This window comes from Eleutherodactylus coqui, chromosome 2 (genome assembly GCF_035609145.1).
Source record: "Eleutherodactylus coqui strain aEleCoq1 chromosome 2, aEleCoq1.hap1, whole genome shotgun sequence".
Taxonomy (NCBI): Eukaryota; Metazoa; Chordata; class Amphibia; order Anura; family Eleutherodactylidae; genus Eleutherodactylus; species Eleutherodactylus coqui.
The window spans coordinates 315,294,932-315,322,429 of NC_089838.1; the positions used below are offsets into that span (position 1 = coordinate 315,294,932).

General features: G+C 38.1%; 1 protein-coding gene across 4 annotated transcripts in view; it reads left to right on the top strand.

Annotated features, from left to right (window-relative positions):
• The first annotated feature begins 2,097 nt into the window (after nt 1–2,097).
• The window catches only part of NFIX (nuclear factor I X), a 151,618-nt gene continuing 126,217 nt past the window's right edge, over nt 2,098–27,498 (top strand). For 3 of the 4 annotated variants that reach the window (XM_066593633.1, XM_066593636.1, XM_066593637.1), the window contains exons 1-2: nt 2,098–2,250; nt 14,820–15,184. In XM_066593633.1, coding sequence (XP_066449730.1) covers nt 15,158–15,184 — 27 coding nt within the window. In that variant the 5' untranslated portion in view covers nt 2,098–2,250; nt 14,820–15,157. Of the gene's footprint in view, nt 2,251–2,429; nt 2,571–14,819; nt 15,185–27,498 lie in introns of those variants that run through there. The other variant, XM_066593634.1, reaches the window with a different exon arrangement.

Sequence of the window (27,498 nt, forward strand, 5' to 3'; positions counted from 1 at the left end):
TAGAGGATGCAGGGGATGCGGTTGCACCCGGGCCCAGGAGCCTTAGGGGGCCCATAAGGCCTCTCTTCTCCATATAGGCAACCCAGTACTATGAGTAAAGCATTATAGTTGGGGGCCCTGTTACAAGTTTTGCATTGGGGCCCGGAAGTTTCAAGTTATGCCTCTGCTTACAATGTTTATTATTTCACTTTCTTCAGTAATCTCACCATCATACATACGTTACTACCGGAGTACTGTGTGAAATGATCCCTAATTTCTCAGCACTTTCATGAGTACTTATTTTATTTTCAGTTACTCATAAAGTACTTGCACTCCTCCCACCCTCCTGTGACTCCGGTATCCACAACCTCCCTTCCTATACTTGATATGTTTAGAGTTTGTCCTCTCATACACTCACATTTTACAGCTAGTACTTTGATTTCCTGAATACTCTCACATTCATTTCCTGTGTTCTTGGAGTAAACTAAATCTTTACCGCCCCCCCTTTTTGCTTCCATCCAAAAAAGCCTTCCCTCGGAGTACTCCTCTACCTAGTTAATCTCATACACTCGATTATCTCATACTTCCACCCTCTGTTCCAGATTGCTCTCATACTCCAGGGCATTCAGCTCTCCGTTCATCTTAAATACTTGTTATATACTTGTTTCTTTTTGCAGTTTTAGATTCTGCAACCCTTTTGCACTTATTCGTTTCCTTCTCAGAAGAAAAAGAAAATCATTGCCTTTGTTTACTCTACCGTGTTCCTGTCCTAGCTCACTTTTTATTAGCCAACCCCCCTTCTTTCTTTTCCTTTCCTTCTATTCACCTCACCCCCCTCCTACTTTTCTCCGCCCCTTCACAATAGACCGTGTAGTTTCCAGGTGGTGTGTCACCCCAGCTCACACACAGCCCGTCGTCGTCTACCTTTCATATCACCCAAAGGACCTTTGTCCCTTTAATCTGTCCTATCACATGTTATATGATCACATTCCTCCGCATCATTCCACAAGGGGTGATTAAGGTTGCAGGAAAGTGTCTTAACTTTGTCCCCCAAATCACTCCCCACCCTCCCCAAATCCTCGATACCATCCCCTTACCCTGCATACACACCTTCAAAGCCAGAGCCAGCTGCAAAATTCTCTCCTTCTACCTTCGTGCATTATTTACGCCTAATTTACCGTACACCTCTATTTGATAGGACAAAACTTCAAACTTTCCACCTCACTGTCCTCTTCTCTCCTCTTCTTGCGGATCTCTTCATCTCCAGTACTGCTTATCAACGTTACTTGTGCTTCAATCTCCTTACTGAGGACTTTTCTGTCTGCATTATTTCTTTAATTCACAATAGTTCTGGCTCCTGGCACTAACTCCCTGCCTGTGCAGTCTGTACCCACCCAGTTTTACCCATGGCACACAGTCACACATGGAGATTACACAATGTCAAAACTACTTTAATTCTCCTATTAATAATTCAATCACGACTTCAGTTATAGCCTGGCACTCTCTCCTTCTCGGAATTAAAGAGAGAGGCACATGTGTACGAGGGGCAACATAGGACGGGGAGGCGAAAGTAGGGATTGTTTAAAGAGAGAGTGAGAGAAGGGAGAAAGAAGGTACGGAGACTAAACAGGGAAAGTCTGAGAGACGGTTGGCAAAAAGAAACTATGCAAAAGTAAAGAGAAACACATAGACAGCCTAAGTGTAATAGTGGGCGATTAAGGGCAGAAAGAGACGGAGAGAAAAAGAGAGAGAGGGAGAGAGAGAGAGAGAGAGGGCAGGGCGTAGATACAGAGTTTGGAAGGGGTGGAGGAGCTGGGGATAAGGGGAAAGGGGGGAGAGACAGCCCAGCCAAGAAAAAAAAATGTCCAACCCATGCCAACATCAGAGCTGGCACCAAAATGGCAAGCGAGTGTAAAAAAGAAATAATAAAAAAAAGAAGTGTTTTATCAAACAAACACAAATATAGAGATTCTGAATTAAAATAGGCAAGAAGGAGAGAAAGAAGAAAAAAATAAACTTACGGCACTTGGGTGAAAAAAAAAGAGACATCCACGGTGTCTCTCCCTCTTGCACACACACACATGCACACACACTCTCTCTGTCCCCCCCTTCCTGTAAAAGTGTATTGCAGGCTGACTGCAGCTGAGAAATCTACAGGCTGGCTCGCAAAGAAGATGGCAGGATTCCAGTGTTCCAACGCTGACTTCCCTGCATTTCGGACTGGGTGTTAGAGTAAAAGCAATTCAAGGAGAGGAGAAAGGATCAGGAGATGTAAGGTTTACCAGGCGCCTTTTTTTCCCACCATTTTTTTTTAACTCTCTATTTTTGTCCTCAATAACCTATTTCTCTCTGCTGACTCTCTTTCTGTTTAGCAACATCCTCTCTCTGTCTGTTAAGTCACTTTTTAATTCTTTTGTTGTTTTTTTTCCTCTTTTCTTTTTTACTTTTCTTTTTTGTTCTCGTACAAGAATTCTAAAAAAAAACAAAAAAACTTTTCTCTGCTTGGAAACTTAAGGGTTCTGTTTTTTTTTTCTTTTCTTTCACTCTTTGCACCCGTTGGCAGAAGTGTGTCTTCCTCTGTCCTCTCTCTGGTATGTGCCATCTTAATATTATTAAGTCATCCGAATCTTTTTTTTCCCCCCCTTTTATGCTAAAATAATGTGGGTGGCTCTTCCTTACGGGGGCAACTAAATTTGTAAACAAGCTCATATGGTGTTTGGGGTTGAAGATTTATCCCGATATCCCTCATTAATGTCCCGGCTCTGCGTGATGCTGGCATTACCATGCCAGACCCCCAGGTAGGAGTGACCTTTACCCTGGCCCTAGATCCTAAACCAGGCTGGGTGTATGGAGAAGTGAAGATTTCCTAGTCGCGATGAAGGTGACATGTATTTGACATTATAGCATTATCTTTAGTGCAATCTTATAGGAAAGGGGAATCGACTGTATTTAGATGATGTATATCTGAAATGTCCGTGTGTGTTTCTGTGCATAACTGTATAATGTGACTCTGTGTACGCGTACTTTATATATTCTATTATATATGGTGTGTTTTCTGTATGTCTAGTATGTCTCTTACCCTCCAACATATGTACCCTCTTATTTCAATAACAATAGGCTGCATCATTTTCCCAGAGCCTAATATGATTACAATGCTTTTAATTATTGTAGTTGCGGTCTTGGTAGTCCGGCTCGTTAGGTAAAGGTTACTGGCACTACCACTGACTTATAAATAAGCAAGCTAAGTGGGGTACAGCACAGTGGGGTGCAGACAGCGTTTGGGCAAAACTTGTTAGAAACTGTGCCCTGTTAAACTTCCCGCAACTAAAGGCTAGACTTTCTTGACGTTGCATATCCTTTCCTTCTATTTAGTATGATTCCTGCGACTATGTTGCATTAATCTACAATGTGGATCTCTGATTTAATGTTGATGTATCACGCTAATGTACGTGTTATTATCACCTCTGGCAATTCCTATATATCTGCAAGTTTAGCACAGTACTCCGTGCCATGGAGCTCAGACCCTGAGCTGGAGGTGACAGTCCTTTGAAAGGTGCCGGTCCCTGCGTGTTACTATTCCTCACTCTGCGTATGAGTGTATGCATGAGGGGCCAACAGCTTCCATGTGGAAACACTATGACAATAAACCAAATGTAAATAGCATGCTATTAATCATCATTACTAGTAATAGGTTGCCTATTGCACAGATAGCGGTGATGTACTATGGATAGTGAAAGAGGACAGTAATAGCGTATAGCAACATATGGTAGACAGACGCCGGGGCAGACGTTCCTATTGTGACAAAAACCAGGTGCAAATTCTACTTTAAAATGTTTTCGTCTGACTAAATGTATTTTACATAAGCAACAATCAGATATTATGTGCATTACGAAAACTTTACCTTATTGTGCATAGGGAAATAAGAAAGAAATTGGGCTACCTGCGTAATAATAACTCGGCCGTGCTCCATATGTGTAATGATGTACATATGTGTGTCCCCGTATATGTATACAAGTTTATGCATATCATCTATATATGTATATATACTATAGATTATATGTCTAATCATTTTTATGTAGTTTTTTTTAAATACCTTTTGTGCTTATCTATTACACATATAACATACAAACAGACATACGTGTAGAATTCCTACATATAAAAGGACAACTACTATGACCATCATCCTCGTAATGGAGTTTAGAACACGCAGCACTAGCTTATATGATGTGTTTTACGGTTCTCACTTCGGTCATAAAGTCCCAAATGTAGAATAAATAAAGGTATGCTTTACGTATATGGCTTAATCGAGTGAAAAGAAAAACCCCATATGGGCAGTGTAAGCATTTAGGAATACGGCACGGTATACAGCAGTAGTTGGACCTCAACTTTAAAAATAAACTTTGAGGAACCAGAAAGGCGCATTCGACTTTGCATTTACCTACGGTAAATATCTTACGTCAACAAAGATACGAAAGGAAGACACAACGTGGATAGATCTCCATAAAGCAGGGATGACTGCTCTTTCTACAAGTCTGGGAAGTTCTGTCACTTCTTTCTTTCCTTTTCTTGAGTTCAAGTGACAGTGGCATAAAAGGAAGGTCCAAATACTGTATTCAGAATAGTTTATGAAAACTTTCATATACTTTTAGATTAGTAGAGATTTAAGGGGGAAGTGCAGAGGGAATAGAAGAGCCTCATTAGAGGGACAACTCACGACGGGGGGTAATTAGAGATCTCATAATATAGGCAAAATAAGTTCTGATAATAGTAATATGAGAAGATATACAAAGTAAAGTATATAGTTACAGGGAGTGGTTATATGGAAGAAAGGGTAGAAGGGTGATGTTATATAGAGGAAAAGTAAAAGGTATACAGCGGCATAAAACAGAATAATAGAACATAAGGAAAGGTTATGTGGAGTAACAGGAGGAGATATAGGGGAGGTTATATGGAGTAATAGAGGAGATATAGGGGAGGTTATATGGAGTAATAGGAGGAGATATAGGGGAGGTTATATGGAGTAATAGGAGGAGATATAGGGGAGGATATATGGAGTAATAGAGGAGATATAGGTGTACGGTGCATGGAGTGATAGGAGGAGATATAGGAGAGGACATATAGAGTAATAGGAGGGGATATAGGAGAGGACATATAGAGTAATAGGAGGGGATATAGTGGCAGGTTACACGGTGTAATAGGAGGTGCTATACATAGGAAAGGCAAGAGGTATATAATGGCATTATGTAGAGTAAGACCAAATTCCCATGCCCGTATTTGTGTGTGCAATACGCAGTGAATAGAGCCCATTGATTTCAATGGGTTTGTTCACCAGCATGTATTTTGTGCGCACAATTCCGCCACGCAAAAAAAATTTGCTGTGTGTTCTATTTTACTGCAAATTTGCACAGGGAAATAAAACATATGGAAGTAATTACACTAATTGGCCATTTCAGTGGCTGGGACTGTGGTTGTAAGTCTTTTTGGGCACGATTTGTGCGCACAAAAGTACAGTAAAAAGCGCAGAGGAGTTTGCAAACACAAAAACCAATAGGTGTCACACATGCATGTAAATGCGCATACACCCATGAGAATCCAGCCTAATATATTTTGAACAAAGGTTACAGGGAGTACCAGGAGAACATATAGGTAAAGGTTATATGTAATAATAGGTGGAGATATATTGGGGTAGCTTATATGGAGTAATAGGAGGAAATGTAGTGAGAAGATGTATAGAATAATAGAAGTAAAAGTATAGGGAGAGGTTATATGGAGTAATACGAGGAGATCTGGGTGAGATGTTATATAAAGTAATAGGAGGTAATATAGGGAGAGGCAATATGGAGTAACAGGAGAAAGTATAGGGGAAGTTGTATGAACTAATAGGACATATAGTAGAGGTTTTACGGAGTAACAGGAAGAGATATAAAGAGGGGTAAGCTGAAGTAATTGGAGGAGAGATCGGGTGAGGTTATACGGAGTAATTGAAAGAAATATAGGGAGAGGTATGTGGAGTAATAAGCGGAGATATAAGTGGAATGTACAACCCCGATTCCAAAAAGTTTGGACACAGTATAAAATGTAAAGAAAAAAGAATGCAGTGGTTTGGTAGTTTCATCTAACCATGTTTTATTCACAGTAGAACATAGAACTCATCAGAAGGAGAAAGTGAGGCGTTTTTCCATTTCATTTTTAAAAATTAACTTATTTAGAAAATGATGGCAGCAACACATCTCACAAAAGTTGGGACAGCAGCAGCAAAAGGCTGGAAAAGTAAGTAGTACTAATGAAAAAGAGCTGGAGGGTCAATTTTCTACAGTCACATGACTGTGTATAAAAGGAGCATGTTACAAAGGCTGTTAGAAGCAAAGAATGTGAGAGGTTCACTAATCAGTGAAAAAGCTGCATAAAAAAAAACTGTAACAATTTCAGAAAAATGTTCCTCAACGTGAAATTGAAAAGACTTTGAATATCCCACCATCTAAAGTCATGATATCAACAAAAGATTCAGAGAATCTGGAGAAATTCATGTGCACAAGGGACAAGGCCGACGGTCAATATCGGATGCTCGAGATCTATGGGCTCTCAGACGTCACTGTATTAGAAACATGCGTGATTCTTTAATGTAAATCACTGCCTGTGCCCAGGAATACTTCCAGAAACCATTGTCTGTGAACACAGTTCACTGTGCAATCCACTGATACAAGTTATAGCTGCATCATGCAAAGAAGAAGCCATATATCCAGAAATGCCGGCGTCTTCTCTGGGCCAACGCTTATTGAAAATGGACTGAGGCAAAGTGGAAAACTGTTCTGTAGTCAGATGAATCAAAATTTGAAATTCTTTATGGAAATCACGGGCACCTTGTCCTGTGGACTCAGGAAGAGAGGGAGCATCCAGCTTGTTATTAGTGCATAGTTCAATAGCCTGCATGTCTGATGGTATGGGGTGGCATTAGTGCCTATGGCACGGGCAGCTTACACTATCAATGTTCACTAATATATGGAGGTTGTAGAACATCATGTGCTCCATCCAGACAACGTCTCCATCAGGGAAGGTCTTGCATATTTCAGCAAGACAATGCTAAACCACATACTGCATCCATCACAACAGCATGGCTTCACAGTAGAAGAGTCCGGTGGTGAACCGGCCGCCGGCAGTCCAGACCTTTTACCAAGACCAAACATTTGGTGTATTATGTAACAAAAAATCCAGCAAAGACGGCCGAGGACTGTTGAACCGCTAGAATCCTACATCAGACAAGAATTGGACAACATTCCTCTCCCAAAACTCCAGCAATTGGTCTCCTCACTTCCTAGATGTTTATGGACTGTTATAAAAAGAGGAGGGGATGCTACACAATGGTAGACTCGGCCCTGGCCCAACCAACTTTTGTGAGATGTGTTGCTGTTATCATTTTCTAAATGAGTTAGTTTTTTAAAAATTTTATGAAAAAATGTCTCCCTTTTACCTTCTCACATGTGTTATATGTGTTATGGTGAATAAAATATAGTTATAGGAGATTTCACAATGATTACATTCCTTTTAATCTTTACATTTTACACAGCATTGGGCTTGTATATTGAGGATATAAGGAGACGTTATATGGAGTAATAGGAGATAGAGTAAGATCTTGTATGGAATAATAGGAAGAGATATGGGCAGAAGTTATATGGAGTAATATAGAGGTTACATAGAATAACAGAAGATATAGGCAGAGGTTATATGGAGAAATAAGAGGAGAGAAAGGGTAAGGTTAATTGGGATAAGAAGAGGAGATATAAGAAGAGATATAGGAAGATGTTATACAGAGTAACAGGGTGAGATAGTAAGATATATAATATGGAACAATAGGAGGTTATATGGATTAAGTGAAGGAGATATAGGGGTTGTATGGGGTAATATGGAGGATACAGGGAAAAGTTATATGGAGTAACAGGAGGAGATATAAGGAGAGGTTATATTGAGTAATAGGAGGAGATATAAAGAAGGGTATATGGAGTAATAGAAGGAGATATAGTGGAGGTTATATGGAGTAATAGGAGTAGATATAGGGGAGGTTATATGGAGTAATAGGAGATATAGGGGAGGCTACATGGAGTAATAAGAGGAGATATAAGGGAGGTTATATGGAGTAATAGGAGATATAGGGGAGGCTATATGGAATAATAAGAGGAGATATAGGGGAGGTTATATGGAGTAATAGGAGATATAGGGGAGGCTACATGGAGTAATAAGAGGAGATATAAGGGAGGTTATATGGAGTAATAGGAGGAGATATAGGGGGAGGCTATATGGAGTAACAGGAGGAGATATAGGGGGAGGCTATATGGAGTAACAGGAGGAGATATATATAGGAGGCTATATGGAGTAACAGGAGGAGATATAAGAAGAGGTTATATGGAGTAATAGGAGGAGATATAGGGGAGGTTATATGGAGTAATAGGAGGAGATATATAGGAGGCTATATGGAGTAACAGGAGGAGATATAAGAAGAGGTTATATGGAGTAATAGGAAATATAATGGGAGGTTATGTGAATAGGAAGGAGATATACTGAGAGGTTATATGGAATAACAGACGGAGATAGAGAGAGATATATGGAGTAATAGGAGAAAATATAAAGAGAGGTTATATGGAGTAATAGGAGGAGATATAGGGAAGACCTTATATGAAGGAATAGAAGGAGACATGAGCAGACGGTAATAGGGAGAAATGTAGGTAGGTTGATTGGAGTTATAGGAGGAGCTATACAGAGAGGTTATAAGAAGTAATCACAGGTATATGGAGATGTTATATGAAAGAATGGTAGATATAGGGGAATGTTACATGGAGTAATAGAATATATGTGGAGAGGTTATATGGGGAAATAAGAGGAGAGATAGGGTAAGGTTAATTGGGGTAATAGGAGGAGACATAGGAGGAGATATAGGAAGATGCTATGTGAAGTAATAGTAGTGTGGCCTGTGTTTTAGCAGAAGCTAATTACACACCGTTATAGGTCTTTTAGGATGCTAGTAATATAGACGGTGTTGCAAAGAGGTCTTATTCTTCTCTAAATAAGAAAATCATCCACAAGTAGGCGAGTCACTGCTGACAGATCTTAGAGTTTAATGACAATTTAATCCTTTAGTATTTTAAGCTTAAAAGGGTTTATGGTTCTGAATGTCACAATGCACCCTGCCTCATTTACACATAATTATTTATTACAGCTCTGATAATAATCTTAATAACTAATGTATGTACCAGGTATTTATATGTCAACCAACTGATATGGTCGTTTATGCGTCATTGAGTATGAGAGTAGAGGAAAGAGCCCCCAAAAGATCCAACAGTTCACCCATGTACGCTCAAAGTACTAATATAAGGTACAATGGTTATAAGAAACAGAATAAGGCACAGAACAATAAGATCTGTCAACAGCCATTAGTCTGCTTGTTGATGGTTTCCAATTAGGAGTCAGCTTTCTATACTGCACAGAATAAAAGAAGACTATTAAACCATAGCGGTCTAAAAATGTGCCCAATATGCATATGTCTGTTAGAAAATAACGCCCTCATCTCAAATTTAATTAAAACTCGAGAACAAAGAGCTAATTATTCTTATTTTCAACCAACAATTCAGTGAATATTTTATCTGAAATTTGATACATACTAGAGTACTATCACTAAAGACAATATCTTTGACATGTCAACATGACAGCCATCTGTCCAATCATACCATGGATCTATCAACGCTACCATCACTATATATCCAAACATACAATTGGTTTGTAAACTATGTCCTAATGTCCCCAATCATATAACCAAGCAAGATCATGTTAGGTTCACATTTGTATCAGAGCCCCCGACAAAACAGCACAGCATGTTGCACTATTTCGGTCAGAAATATGCTGGAGGGCAGAACGCAAGCCGGGCGGACCCCTATTGAATCAATGGGGTCTGTCCCATAGCTCTTGTTCCTGTCATTGGACGGATCTGGCATTCTCCTTTCCTACTCCCAGGACTGTAGTGTGAACCTAGACTTAGCCATTCAGCCGCAAGTGAGATGCGTATATTCCTGGTACTGATCTATGCTGTCATCCCACTAACTATACAAAAAAAGGAAATCTCAAAATTATTTTTTCAGGTATACCAAATGTATAGAGATTTGTCTGTCTGGCATTCACTATTACTTAGAAGAGCGTCTCTACTTCAGTGAGAAGCCATTGGCATAAGGGCCCATTCACACAAATGTATTTTCAATCTTTGTAAGGTATGCCTATTTTTTTTAACAAATAGGAGCAGATCACATGAGATCCTGTTCATCTCGTCTTCGATATGCTGGCTATTGCCCTTAACAGTCTTCATTCTAAACCTAAATAAACATTCCCTTGCTCTAAAGAACAGTCATTATAGTAATGGCAATGGCCATTTACATACATGACAGTCAAGCTATCAAAATAGACTAAAGACTGGTTATCCAAGGAGACGCTAGAAGATCGTGCAGCTCTCCATCAACATACTTTACTTTAGTTTGGTCAATAGGGATACATTCATTATATGATCTGGATTCTCTTTAGCAGTTGACTAGTTTCTCATTTACTAATGTTAAAAAGTCATGTTGCCTCTTGAACTCTTAAAACACCTAACAAACATATACAATTGTTTCCAATAGACAAGTCTTCTTTTCTTCAGAATAGTTTGAATACCATAGAGTCTTCACTACCGGCTTCCGGATGTTTGATAGACCTAGTTTTCAAAATACTCTGCCTAAAGTGAATGCTGTACCTCTTGTAGTTTATTTACATACTTAGGCCTGAATCTTCAAATATTACTAGCCTAGTGATTTTCGCATGCAATCCAAAATTAGAGTTATGACTGCTAAACTAGCCATACAAATAAGATAAAAGTTGTGTAAACCCACTAATTTTGCCAGGATTGGCCAATATTCTTTTGTGTATGGGGGGCCTCCTAACTCTCTCTGGACAGTAAATGTGGGAAGAAATATGGATTGGGCATGTTTAATTTGAACATGCCCAATCCCTTGTACCCAACAGGAAATAAAGCACTGCCAGAATAATTGGTAGCGGTGTTTTCCCCTTCCCCCACTACAATAATATATATGTTTGGCCAAGTGCATGTTCATGGTGACGTCTAAAAAGTTGTGGAGCTCACAATAAAGTTAAAAGTGACAGAAAGAAGGTCTAAGAGCTGTTTACCGGAGTGTAGCCAATCCAAAATTGTGCTACACCTCTAGTAGATGGGCGTGATGATATATAAAAACAATCAAAAAAACTTTTGAGTTATCTCCCAAATGAAAGTAAGACTTTGAGGCAAGCTATGTAAAGCCAACGTGTCTTTTTGCAAAAGCATGCGTTTAAAGGTACAGGAACTCCTTCCTCAGTTGTGCCAGGCGGGTAAAACTGCTCTAGTTAGATGGATTGGTTTGAGCTGTTAAACATGATAGAGACGTATCTCTGAGTGCTATAGATCTCTAGATGCTGCCTACACCCGTTGACGTAATAACCAATATAAGTGAAAATGTATAAAGTTTAGGGTTCTACATATCCATATATTATATTTTATATAACGCTGGTTAACTTAGATGTTAGGATACATGTGTTTCCATATCTAATCATTTACTGCATTGTATCATGGTGCCAAGTTAGGACTGTGTCACAGCCGCTGCTCACTCCCCTCTCTCTCTTCAGACCGTATGTATTTGTGTTTATTTTGACAAGACTTGCCCCCCTACTTATGCACGCCCCCTCCCACTGATCGCCATGTGTGAAAGGAAAGATTAATCCCAGCCAAAATCTGATCTGGACTCTTAATTAATTACTGTGAAAGAGCTGGATCTGTCAGGACTGCATTTTATAGTAATGCCGAGTATCTCATTATAATAGGGACTGCATTCATACGCTTGTATTAAGTGCTATTAAGCTTTAACAGGAAAGCTAGATATATGTTAAGCTGTCCTCTACAAGAGCGAGAATCCACAAAATAATATCAAGGCAATCCAGTGACATATTCAGGGGTGGAGGGATTTGTGGATATTTGGGACTATTGAATTGACTTTTGTTCACATATATAATGCATGAAAAAGGATGACAATTATAATTTAATATGTAAACAGTGTTTACAAAGAACCAGAGAGCTCTGGGTTCTACAATGGAAGAGGCTTACTCTTATGACATGGGCATAACTATTTCCCCCAAATGCAAGTATATTTTATATTTCTGTTCATTGACCATTTCTATGTCACACATTTGCCTTTACAAGTAATTAGCATGAAATATTGTATATAGTTTTAATATCCCCATAGCTTTAAAAAATGGCAGTGATGTTACATATGAATCCTGCCCTGAAATACCCTACAAATTTCAATACATTTTTTGGAAAACAGCAGTCCAGTAACTTTGGATATGCCATCAGAATATCTATATTTCTCTTTCGGGACTTCACTACCAGCTAATATTCACCTGCAAAATCAAGCTTTATTCATTGTGACGAAGAGCACAATAATTTTCAGCAGTGGCAATATGGCAGAAGTGGTAGTCGGAACTTGTGATGACATCTGTAACTTGATATCAGCACAGTTTAAGTCACTAGAGCAGATGGGCATGGCTGGTGATGTCACTGACCAGTGTCCACCTGCCACCCTATATTTTGAAGTGGTAATGGTCAGAAGAAGCCAGAGGGGCATGTAGGTGTGGTGAAAATTGCACTTTTTTCCTTTTAAATAAACACCAATGTTTTATTATGGTTAAAGACGCTAGAATGACTGGATAGTCACTTTAAGAGAAATGTGCTAAGGAAATTTTAAAACCATAGACATCGATGGCCAACAATGTCTCAGTGGTTGGGCTCCAAAAGATACAACTGTTACTAGCCAAGCTGTAGTGGATCCTATAGCTTTCCAATTGACACATGATCATTTTCGTCCTAGTAGTGTGTTGAAGACACAGCAGTCCTTTTGTTCAAGGCGTAAAGGTGCTCATTCTGTTTTCCCCTGGCTCCCCAATACATATGAGCTCTCTGCCTAGCCAAAAGTTCAGGCATTTCGGGGGGAAAACTGCAGTCAGTCAGTTCTGGTGGTGGCTTATCTCCCAGAGAGTTGGAGAATTAGCAATTCAATTCCTTGAGATCGTTTGTTAGCGGAAAGTTGAGAGGCCCTCATACACTTTAGAGAGTTTTCAGTGGGTTTGTACAACTAAACATCTATGTGTATGGTTGTCTTAAGAAAGTAAGTATAGTGCAATGTTCTACATACACCCATATTCACACAGGTAGATAGTTAGACAGACACATTCTGTGACAAAGCGGTAAAAATAGAAAAGACCAATAAAGCATAGGCTGAAAAACATATGTCTTTGGTAAAAAAAAAAAAAGGGAGGACAGGGTAAGAAACTCAAAAGTTTATGTAGAAAAGAGAAATTAGTGATGGAAATGATCAAAAATAATCATGAGATGGGTGTTTCATACTATTAACACGGGGCGAGATCCAATGAGTATCTATTTTAAGCCTTATCAACCAGGAATTTCTAGACATGCCAAGGTTTGAGGTCAATACATGTCTGGGTCATAGGTCTCTGCCCTCCAAGTCTGGCTCTACGAAGAAGTTCCACGTAGTGACAAGAATATAATTAAACAAATAGAAACCAATAAAATAAAATGTTAGTTAGACTAGTATAAGGAGGAGTTATAAGGAGAGTATATACTGTATGGAGTAATAGGAGGAGATATAGGGAAAAGTTATATGGAGTAACAGGAGGAGATATAGGGAGAGGTAATATGGAGTAGTATGAGGGGATATAGAAGAGCTTATATGGCGTAACAATATGAGAAATAGTGGCAGGATATATGGAGAAATAGGAGGAGATATATGGAGAAATAGGAGGAGATATATGGAGGTTATATGGAGCAATAGGAGGAGATGTAGTGGAGGTTATAAGGAGTAAAAGGAGGACATATAGGGGAGGTTATGTGGAGCAATAGGAGGAGATGTAGGGGAAATTATATGGAGTAATAGGAGATATAGGAGAGGTTATATGGAGTAAAAGGAGGACATATAGGGGAGGCTATATGGAGTGATAGGAGGAGATATAGGGGAAATTATATGGAGTAATAGGAGATATAGTGGAGGTTATAGGTTAAAGGGAGATGTTACTGTATATGGACTAAAAGTAGGAGTTATAGGGATACATTAAATGAATTCATATGAAGGCATCACAGGTAGAGGTTATATAGGAGGAATTATGGGGAGTGGACATAAGGAATAATAGGAAGAGGTATTGTGGGTGAGGTGCGAAGGGAGGAATTATAGAAAGGGTTCATGGTAGGTACTACGAGAAATTTAACTTTTTACCAATGCATAGAACAATAGCTTTTTTTGGGGTTAGTTGCCCCAGAAAATGAAATTCCAGCACTATAATAATGCATCCCACCCCGGGATATTTCAGTCACAACAATCATAATTTTAGAGAGATATTTCTGGCAGCCGCAGGGTGTGACGAACAGAAGCGACAGATAAAAAGTAACAGACAATTTAGTGGCGAAAAAAAGATAATAAATCAATTAAGGACATGGGGGAAAATGATGTTGTGTCCCATGTGCCTCTCATTTGCCCCCTCCCCGAATCCACTTTACTACCCGGATTTGCCACGATGACGTCTTGCTCTCCTATTCTTGTGGTTTTTTTGAGGAGAACGCTGATGTTTGATATCATTTGTGGTACTTTTATGAATTCTGCATTCAATAGATGTCTCTTTCCTGTCTCTTTCCTAAGTTTGGCTGTCTCTTCATTCTTTGCACATTTTTTTTCTGTCCGTTTTTAAAGCTTTCTCCAAACTTTTACTTTCAGAGTCATACAAAGACAAAGAGGCATTCGAAGAAAGAGACATACAGAGGAGTATACGGAAAGTAAAAGATTTTCCAGTACAGAGGGAGAAAACGAGACCCAGCATGAGACATCTTCTCTGAAATCAACTAGTAAAACAACACATTGTGTGAAACAGGCCGCAGAATTAGAGAGATATCAGAAGAAAATAGTCCTCTCATAGACTCAAACAAAAGTATATTCCGTGCAAAAAAAATATATCATCTTGGACTGAAGACACTTCTGCACAAAATGAGGCAGTCATAAACTGTAGCAAGAGAGAGCAAACAAGAAACAACCCAGATTTGTGAGGAGCAGAAGAGATGTACTCGCCGTACTGTCTGACTCAGGTAACATTCACATATCTCTAATGCACAAGACCCCTTTCCTTTATGACTGCATACTAGTTTAGATTATTATTCACAAAGTCCTAAATGATTCTTTGTATGAGTTGCACTATGAGAATTGTTGATTGGTTGCTTTGGTTCCAACACCTCTCTGCTTCAAACACAAGGTCAGAATTCACCGTTCACGCTACGCTTCCCCATTGGTCTTACCAATGGCAGATTTACCCCTACCGTATCACTATGATTTTTATGGCTACTCACCTCAGGATATTTTAGAATATTTTCAAAAGTTTGTCGTATTAACAGTTTTGTAACCCAAATGGGGCAATAGGCAAATACTGTATAGGGGATTTTTTGTGACCCTGGGGTCACTCATGTAGGATAATATGTTAAACTTGATGAACCATATTATGGTATTATTCATGGTAATGAATTGCTAATATCTGCTGTGTTCCCGACTTCCCTTTTCTGTTTCTTCTCATTGCTTTGTCAATATCATAAGATATTATTATATATTCTCTCTAAAGTCATGCAAACAAATATAGCTCATAGTTTTTTCCTTAAAGTGACATGGTTGGTTTACTTGAAGAATATAGATGGGTATGACATAGATAGATATGAGATATATAGATAGATAGATATGAGATAGATAGATATGAGATAGATAGATATGAGATAGATAGATACGAGATAGACAGATAGATAGATAGATAGATAGATAGATAGATAGATAGATAGATATGAGATAGATAGATAGAAGATAGATATGAGATAGATAGATATGAGATAGATAGATACGAGATAGATAGATATGAGATAGATAGATATGAGATACATAGATAGGTAAATAGATAGATATGAGATAGATAGATAGATAGATAGATATGAGATAGATAGACAGATAGATAGATAGATAGATAAATAGATATGAGATAGATAGATAGATAGATAGATAGATAGATAGATAGGAGATAGATAGATAGATAGATAGATAGCTACATAGATAGATAGATATGAGAGAGAGATGAGAAAGAGAGAGAGAGATAGATATGAGAGAGAGAGAGATTTCTATTTTGTAACACCAAAAGGAATATGATCTTAAATGATTAAAAATACATATTTACATATCTATTTCATGTACTGGAAAATGTAATTTATAGGATGGGTTTTTCAAATGAATTTTAGGCAATACATTTTGTTAATTTCTATACCATATTAGATACATTTTATATTTAGATACAAATTTTAAAATGATTTTGGTAAAAGCTGGTAATAATAACACTATCAGATAACACATTGTTTGATTTACGTTATGATGATTACTATTTTCTTTAATAGATTAATTTACTTTTCTATTTTTAGTTAATTATTTTCACCTTCTGCCAGATGTATAATTACATGTCATTAAAGGTATGATATACAGTACATTAACATATAGAATCATTTTCTCGGAAAAGGAAGATCTCAAAAAATGTAAAATAAAATTATAGCACAGAAAATATTTAGGAAAAAGTAACGTAGCAAATTAATAAAAAATCCCAATGTGACTCATATTTAGCAATAGCCATCATATCTTGTAATATTCCTACAATCCAGAGCAGGATGGGTTATTTTAGGACTGTATTCTTTGTTTTCGCATGGCAGTAGTGCTGCAGATGTGTCGGCCAGGCTCATATGAACATTTGTCTATTCTCTGAAATATAGTTTGCCAAAAGCATAAGTTGGGCCTTTACACACCATAGTACACTGACCTCAATGTGAAAGAATGTAAGGAAAAACACAAGCTCATTCACCTCACACCTTACAAGTATGTGGTAAATCCAAACCTCACAGTTTATATCCTCGTTGTGTATTATTCCTACTATAATTCTACAATATGTAACCTCCCCGATACCTCCCTATATCTATATTCTACTACTTTTACTCCATTTAGGCTTTCCCCATATCTCTTCATATTACTCTATATGACCTCAGCTACCGTGTTTCCCCCGAAAATAAGACAGTGTCTTATATTAATTTTTGTTCAAAAAGGTTTAACTTTTTTACATGTATAGCTGCCTGGACACTATTTAAATTGACTTCTTAAATTAACTGTTAGCAGAGCTTATTTTTGGAGTAGGGCTTATATTTCAAGCATCCTCAAAAAGCCTGAAAAATCATTCTGTATCCTCAAAAATTTAGGAAAATCATGCTATGCCTTATTTTCAGGGTATGTCTTATTTTCATGGAAACAGGGTATCATCTCCCCTCCTATTACTCCATATATCCTCTCCCTATATATCCTCCTATTACTCCACATAACCTCCCCTATATCTCCTCCTATTACTCCATGTAACCTATTCCTATATCTCCTCCTATTACTCCATATATGCTCTCTTATTGCTCCTATTACTCCACACAACCTGTCCCTAAATTTTCTTCTATTACTCCATGTAACCTCCATTATATCTCCTCCTATTACTCCATATAACCTCCCCTATATCTCCTCCTATTACTCCATATAACCTCCACTATATCTCCTCCTATTACTCCAGATAACCTCTCTATATCTTCTCCTATTACTCCATATAGCCTCTCCTATATCTCTTCCTATTACTCCATAGAGCCTCTCCTATATCGCCTCCCATTACTCCATATAACCCTTCCTATATCTCCTCCTATTACTCCATATAACCCTTCCTATATCTCCTCCTATTACTCCATATAACCTTCTCTATATCTCCTCCTATTACTCCATATAACCTCCCCTATATCTCCTCCTATTACCCCATATAACCTCCACTATATCTCCTCCTATTACTCCATATAACCTCTCCTATATCTCTTCCTATTACTCCATATAGCCTCTCCTATATCTCCTCCTATTACTCCATATAGCCTCTCCTATATCTCTTCCTATTACTCCATATAGCCTCTCCTATATCTCCTCTTATCACTCCATATAACCTCTCCTATATATCCTCCTATTACTGCATATAACCTCCACTATATCTCCTCCTATTACTTCATATAGCCTCTCCTATATCTCTTCCTATTATTCCATATAGCCTCTCCTATATCTCTTCCTATTACTCCATATAGCCTCTCCTATATCTGCTCCTATTACACCATATAGCCTCTCCTATACCTGCTCCTATTACTCCATATAGCCTCTCCTATATCTGCTCCTATTACTCCATATATCCTCCCCCTATATCTCCTCCTATTACTCCATATACCCTCCCCTATATCTCCTCCTATTACTCCATATAACCTCTCCTATATCTCCTCATATTACTTTATATAACCTCCCTATATCTCCTCCTATTACTCCATATAACCTCCCCTATATCTCCTCATATTACTTTACATAACCTCACCAACATCTCCTCTATTAATCCATATACTATCTAACTATATTGTCTTCTATTACTCCACACAACCTCTCCCTATATCTTCTATTACTACATAAAACCTCTTCCAATATCTCCTTCTATTACTCCATATAACCTCCCCTATATTTCCTTGTAGTACTCCATATAATGTCTCCCTATATCTCCTATTACTCTTTATAATCTGTCCCTATATCTTTACTCCATATATCTTCTCCCTATATCTCCTCATATTACTCTATATAACATCTCCCTATATCTTCTCCTATTACTCCATATAATGTCTCCCTATATCTCCTATTACTCTTTATAATCTGTCCCTATATCTTTACTCCGTATATCTTCTCCCTATATCTCCTCATATTACTCTATATAACATCTCCCTATATCTTCTCCTATTACTCCATATAATGTCTCATATACCTCCTTCTGGTAATATGTATAAAATAGTGGTATACAGGAGTACTCATAAAAGTATTCAAAAGTGGATCTATTCTGTTGCTAATTAACCCCCAACATAATCTCCCAACCAGGGTTTAAGGCCCGATGCTTACCTGTTCTCCTAACTTGTCACTAGTTGGATGTTCTGAGTCTCACCTTCTCCATGGGCCCCACAGCAACAGTTTGAACTGCCTGTATCTTTTTTATGCACATAAAGCATAAGCATAGAGAACAAAAATAACCATCATTAGTCTATCACTATACATTGTGGTGTGTGATTATTATTAGTCCATAGATGCTCATTACAATGCAATGTATGAGTACAGGACAATTATATATCTATACACCGATAATAATTACACTGCACCGTATAATTATATATCTATACACTGATAATAATCACACCGGGCTGTGATTATTAGCAGTGTATAGATATATCATTATACAGTACGGTGTGATTATTAGCAGTATATAGATATATCATTATACAGTGCGGTGTGATTATTAGCAGTGTATAGATATATCATTATACAGTGCAGTGTGATTATTAGCAGTATATAGATATATCATTATACGGTGCGGTGTGATTATTAGCAGTATATAGATATATCATTATACAGTGCGGTGTGATTATTAGCAGTGTATAGATATATCATTATACAGTGCGGTGTGATTATTAGCAGTATACAGATATATCATTATACAGTGCGGTGTGATTATTAGCAGTATATAGATATATCATTATACAGTGCGGTGTGATTATTAGCAGTGTATAGATATATCATTATACAATGCAGTGTGATTATTAGCAGTATATAGATATATCATTATACAGTGCGGTGTGATTATTAGCAGTATATAGATATATCATTATACAGTGCGGTGTGATTATTAGCAGTATATAGATATATCATTATACGGTGCGGTGTGATTATTAGCAGTGTATAGATATATCATTATACAGTGCGGTGTGATGATTAGCAGTATATAGATATATCATTATACAGTGCGGTATGATTATTACCAGTATATAGATATATCATTATACAGTGCGGTATGATTATTACCAGTATATAGATATATCATTATACAGTGCAGTGTCATTATTAGCAGTGTATAGATATATCATTATACAGTGCGGTGTGATTATTAGCAGTGTATAGATATATCATTATATAGTGCGGTGTGATTATTAGCAGTATATAGATATATCATTATACAGTGCGGTGTGATTATTAGCAGTGTATAGATATATCATTATACAGTGCAGTGTGGTTATTAGCAGTGTATAGATATATCATTATACAGTGCGGTATGATTATTAGCAGTATATAGATATATCATTATACGGAGCGGTGTGATTATTAGCAGTGTATAGATATATCATTATACAGTGCGGTGTGATTATTAGCAGTATATAGATATATCATTATATGGTGCGGTGTGATTATTAGCAGTATATAGATATATCATTATACAGTGTGGTGTGATTATTAGCAGTATATAGATATATCATTATACAGTGCAGTGTGATTATTAGCAGTGTATAGATATATCATTATACAGTGCAGTGTGATTATTAGCAGTGTATAGATATATCATTATACAGTGTAATGTGATTATTAGCAGTGTATAGATATATCATTATACAGTGCGGTGTGATTATTATAAGTGTATAGATATATCATTATACCATGCAGTGTGATTATTAGCAGTGTATAAATATATCATTATACAGTGTGGTGTGATTATTAGCAGTGTATATTTATATCATTATACAGTGCAGTGTGATTATTATTAGTGTATCATTATACTGTGCAGTGTGATTATTAGCAGTGTATAGATATATCATTATACAGTGCGGTGTGATTATTAGCAGTGCATAGATATATCATTATACAGTGCGGTGTGATTATTAGCAGTGTATACATATATCATTATACAGTGCGGTGTGATTAGTAGCAGTATATAGATATATCATTATACAATGCAGTGTGATTATTAGCAGTGTATAGATATATCATTATACAGTGCAGTGTGATTATTAGCAGTATATAGATATATCATTATACAGTGTGGTGTGATTATTAGCAGTATATAGATATATCATTATACAGTGTGGTGTGATTATTAGCAGTGTATAGATATATCATTATACAGTGCAGTGTGATTATTAGCAGTGTATAGATATATCAATATACAGTGCGGTGTGATTATTAGCAGTGTATGCATATATCATTATATAGTGTGGGGTGATTATTAGCAGTGTATAGATATATCATTATACAGTGTGGTGTGATTATTAGCAGTGTATAGATATATCATTATACAGTGCAGTGTGATTATTAGCAGTGTATAGATATATCATTATACAGTGCGGTGTGATTATTAGCAGTGTATAGATATATCGTTATACAGTGTAGTGTGATTATTTGCAGTGTATAGATATATTATTATACAGTGCAGTGTGATTATTAGCAGTGTATAGATATATCATTATACAGTGCAGTGTGATTATTAGCAGTGTATAGGTATATCATTATACAGTGCAGTGTGATTATTAGCAGTGTATAGGTATATCATTATACATAGCGGTGTGATTATTAGCAGTGTATAGATATATCATTATACAGTGCGGTGTGATTATTAGCAGTATATAGATATATCATTATACAGTGCGGTGTGATTATTAGCAGTGTATAGATATATCATTATACAGTGCGGTGTGATTATTAGCAGTGTATATATATATCATTATACAGTGCGGTGTGATTATTAGCAGTATATAGATATATCATTATACAGTGTGGTGTGATTATTAGCAGTGTATAGATATATTATTATACAGTGCGGTGTGATTATTAGCAGTGTATAGATATATTATTATACAGTGCGGTGTGCTTATTAGCAGTATATAGATATATCATTATACAGTGTGGTGTGATTATTAGCAGTATATATATTATTATACAGTGCAGGGTGATTATTAGCAGTGTATAGATATATCATTATACAGTGCAGTGTGATTATTAGCAGTGTATAGATATATTATTATACAGTATGATGTGATTATTAGCAGTGTATAGATATATTATTATACAGTGCGGTGTGCTTATTAGCAGTATATAGATATATCATTATACAGTGCGGTGTGATTGTTAGCAGTATATATATTATTATACAGTGCAGGGTGATTATTATACAGTGTAAAGTGATTTGTTGTGATCATTGCAGTGTGCTCACTATCAGTATTGATATATTACGGTTCATTACAAGTTGTGTATTATAAAAGGTATTACTATAAAATGTCTAAGTATCCATAGTAAGGGGATATATCCAGTATCGGTCTACTAGTGGACAGGATTGGGGCGTTTTAGAAGTGTTGGAATGTAACATTTAATCCAATAACGTCCATATGGTAAAAGTAGTAAGACTTCATGTAGAGCCCTCCTCCCACCTCTCCTCCGTCCATCCTGCTTTTCTCCACTCTCTACAACCGTTTTTCCCTGTCTCTTCCCCCCTTTCTCTCCACCCCCAACACTTTCCTTGTTTCTTTCTTTCTCCACTTTCCACTCCCCCTGTCTCAGTCTGTGTATGTTTGGACTGGGTCCTGGCTCTAGTGCTGACCTTGCGTTACCTCATCATGTGATCCGGAGCTACGTTGGGTTTATATGGCAATAATGAGCAGTCGGGGCAAACAGAACGACAGCACCAGATTATTTAACTCCCCAGACGCCAAAGCAGCTCACAACACATGTGTAAAAGAAGGCTGTGCAAAAGGCATCCGAGACTCTGAATGAGGGGAGTAGAATGAGATTGGAGCGCTGAGAGCAACTGGTTACTGGAACTCCCTATATAAAGTAATATTAGGCAGTCATGCCTGCTCTACTTTCCCAGGGCACGGGCAGAGCACAATTTGTTTGTTGGAATCAAACACCACTTTAAGAGAAGAAATTGGGCAATTCCAAAAACTGAATTATATTGATCCGTGAGACACGTAATCACCTAACACAACCACTGGTCTTGTTGGGCTGATAGTTTAATAGTTATTTTATGTTTTCTAGGAGAATGGACATATAAGACCAAATTCACCAGTGTTTAATCCGTTAGCAGCCATCCACCATAAACATAAAATGGGCAGTTTTGGGTAGTGCATGTGGGGGACTCAGGAGCCAAACATGCTCCACACTCCGCGGGTGTCAGCCTCAGGCAATGGCCGCGATCAGAGTTAGTTACAATCGTGGCGGTTAACCCCTTAGATCCCCTGGTGAATGTTGACAGCGGAAATTAAGCAGCTAGCCATATGGGGGGAGGGAGAGGGGCTCCTCTCCAGCACCCCCTGCAACACAATCCCAGGGTGCTGATGGGTTTACATGGAAGCCCAGAGCTCTCATGGCTGCCGTGTATTAAAATTTGTGGCAGGGCTAAATAGACTAATGTTAAAAATACAATACAGTGTAAGGCCTTAGTCAGACGGGCGTTTTTTTTGCGCGATTTGCGCATGCGCATGCGTCCGGCGATTTTTTAAAACCATTGCTTTGCAATGGTATCGGACACATGAGCGCTTTTTATGCGCTCGTCCGATAAATTATAGAACAGAAATCGCAGATCGCACCTATGTGCGATCTGCGATTCCTGTTCTCTTCTCTATATGCACTCAATGGGGCCGGCGGCAGCAGCGCCGACCCCACTGAGAACATATAGAAGACAAATCATTCTTCTCTGCCACAGCTGTAACAGCTGTGGCAGAGAAGAACGATGTTTGCCCATTGAATTCAATGGAGTCGGCAATACAGCCGCCTCCATTGAAAGCAATGGGCTGCCGGCGTGCGCAGGATGAATTGTCGGGAAGGGCTTAAATATATAAGCCCTTCCCTGCAATTCATCCAGAAAAGTGTTAAAATAAAATATATATATATACTCACCTGCTCCCGGCAGCCGGAGTTCCGCACGGCCGGCCTGCAGTGGGTGTGAAGGGGGTGTGAGTCAGACCTGCCCCCTGATTGGCTCAGCGCTGAGCAAATCAGGGGGCAGGTCTGACTCACACCCCCTTCACACCCACTGCAGGCTGGCTGCGCGGAACTCCGGCTGCCGGGAGCAGGTTAGTATGTATATATTTTTTATTTTAACACTTTTCTGGATGAATTGCAGGGAAGGGCTTATATATTTAAGCCCTTCCCGACAATTCATCCCACACTCGCCCGCAGCGCATTGCTTTCAATGGAGTCGGCTGTATTGCCGGCTCCATTGAATGCAATGTGCTGGACAGCTCCAGCCCGTTTCTAATGAAACGCGGCTAGGAGCAGATTTTCGGGCGATTTTCGGGCACCGGTCACACGATTTGTGGATGCGCATCCGTCATGCAATCCGCAAATCGTGCGAAAAAACGCCCGTCTGACTAAGGCCTAATACTGAAGCATTGCATTATATTGTAGAAGCAATTCAATGATCACAAGTTAAGGCCCCTACGAGGACTAAAAAAAACGTAAAAATAAGTTAAATGACAATATAAAATCATTAAAAGTTAAAAAAACAACTTTGTATTAATTTTCATATAAAAAGAAATAAGAAAGCATAATTGGTATTGCCACATGCGTAAATGTTTGAACTGTTAGAATATCACATTCTGACCCGTGAATGATCTCTTTAAAAAAAAAAAAAAAGAAAGAGTGATGAAAAGGTTATGCGCCCTGAAATCGTACCAATAAAAATTACAGATCGTCCTCTCGGCGCTCCATCGACTGAACAACAAGTTATGGGTGTTAAGGCATAGAAAACTGTATACATTGGGTAGCACTGCTTTTCTATGGACCACACCATAAAGTTTACATGTCATTTTTGCTGCAGTGTGAACGTCTAAAAAAACCAATGGAGCCATTGTGGGCGCATTTTTTTGATTTCACCTTGCTTCAAAATTTATAAACATTTTTAAAACATTATATGGAACATTAACTAGTACTATTAAAAATACCTTTTTCCACAAAACCACCCCTCATACATCTGGATGTCATCCATTCTTCAGGTTCACGAGACAAACCTGAAAAATGCCCCAATTCTTTTTGGTTTCTTTCAGCACCAGATCCATGCAGTATGGGCAGCACACGGGCAGCCACATGTACTGTCTGTTCTTTTTGGGTCCCCATTGATGTGAATGAGGAAGTCTTGTGAACAAGTCAAAGCAGAATAAAGTGGGCTGTGACTTTTTTTGCACGTGGACCATGTGTCCACATGAAAAACGGATGTATGAACTGACACAGTGACTACTATGTGTGGTACAAGTCTAGTCTGTTATAGATCTGGACAGTACATGGATCGGAAATACGCTTGTGTCAATTGTTGCATGAAGTATGGAGGGTAGCCTGTTGCAAACAATAGGAATTTAGCAATCACATGATTGTTTGATATGACAAGACATGAAGCTGCCATAGTTAACATGTCAATTAAGTATATGGTTGCTAAACGTGACCATGATAAATATGTCTACACGGTCGAGTGCTATAAAGCTGTTGGTGCTGTGCTTTGATATGTCCATGCTCACGGGCGCCCCCATAATTGCCACTTAAAAGCCAATGGATGCTACTTATAATGAGTATTTTCATACTTGGCAAGCATCGTGAAGTAAAGGCTAATTGACACGCATTCATTTTTATTATGATCCAAACAATTTACACACATAACGGCAGATCTCTGAGAATTTAGGGTTCATCATACATACACATTATCGTAATTAACAAAGTGTAATATGTAGTTATTACACATCTTGCCCTACTGAACTGTATTGTAGGTTAAATCATTTATAGCACATAGAAAAGTTGCAATGGACTAAACATCAGTCTTGTCATTGGAATAATTGTCTGTCATTAATTGGTGGTAGCCGGATACTGGGAGATAAAGCTTTAGTAAATAGAGGTAAGGATTAGCTTTTGGCCTAGAATTCGGAATATCAAGTATTTCACCTATTTTTGTAAAAAACCATAGCACAGACTAATTCTATAATGTATGAAAGGTTAGGCTGATGCCATGTAGTTAAAAAAAAAAGAAAAAAAACTACATTTTTGTGATTTTGTAGCTGACTATAAGTCAATAGAAAAATATGAAAAGCCCTAAAAAACTGTGTTTTTTTTCTCACTTTTGCTGTGGTTTTTGAGTTTGATTTAGTTTTTTTTTAAATTGCAGCATGCTCTTTGTTTGGTGTTTTTTCTAGCCTTTTTCCCTATTCTAAAGAAAAAAAAAAACGTCTGATAGACAACCACCGCAAAAACTGCCTGTAAAAATGCAGGCATCATTTTAAAAAATGATATGCAATTTTTCTGGCAAGTTTCTTCAGGGTACTTTCACACGGGCCAAAATTATCCTGAAGAACGCGCCGCAAGCCGCTGTGAATTCCGTACCAAAATCTGCAGGCTACTGGTGGATGTCGATGTGTAATTAAAAATGGCTTAAATCTGCCTGCAATTCGGCATCAAAACCTGCAGTTAGACCTGTGAATTATGGTGTGGAATTCCGCAGCAGCAGAATAAGCTGCGGATTTGGATGCGTCCTACGGACTAATTCTAGCCCATGGAAGCACACCTAACAAACCCAGGAATGAGATCTGCACATTTATGAATCTCCAACTTAAACTTCCTATATCCAAGGCTGTACTACAATAGTATTTCTGAAATTCTTGACTTTAAAAAAACAAACCAAAGATTGCTGTTCTAGATGCAGTACAGCCTGAAAAATAACCATTAGTAATAAGGATGTATTTCATACATCTTTAGCTACAGAAGGGCCTACCTGCAAAGACGTAGGAAATATGTCCTCGGCAGGTAAAATGTTAAAATTCAACCAGCTGTTCTTTAGTAACAGAAAACACCGCTTAAGAAAAAGCTGATAAATGGTATCTGAAATATCCCTGTGCAAATTCATGCAATAACGAATATTGTAGCAAGTATTAGTTATGTGTTGTAAAGAACCATTTCTTTACAAAAACAACAGTATAAAGCTTTCAAAAAGAGATAGATAGGAAAATAAAAAAAATTCAATATCCTCACCTCACCCTTTTTTGAAACATTCCTGACCACCTTTAATCCTTCATCTGGGAGTGCTGTATTTTAGATCTTGTAGTGTTGACTTCATGTTCCATGATCCAGGTGTGTAAATCTGATCATACACATGAGATACTAGTCAGAAGAATCCATCGCTTTCTGCTGGATCAGCAGATAATCTAATGTCTATGAGCACTGGCAGATTAAGGCCTCCTTCCCACGAACGGATTTCCGCCGCGTAATTCGCGGCGAAAATCCGCTGCGTTGCACGCAGCTATTAGGTTCTATTGAACCTAATAGCTCCATGCTCACGATGCGTAATTCCACCGCGGAATTACGCACCGCGATTTCTCCCGTCCTCACCCGCAGCATGCTCTATTTTCTGCGGGTGAGGACGGGCTGTACGCACTGACGGCTTCCATTGCAGTCAATGGAAGCCGTCCATTCACGCTATCTCCCGCTGTAACCAGCGGGA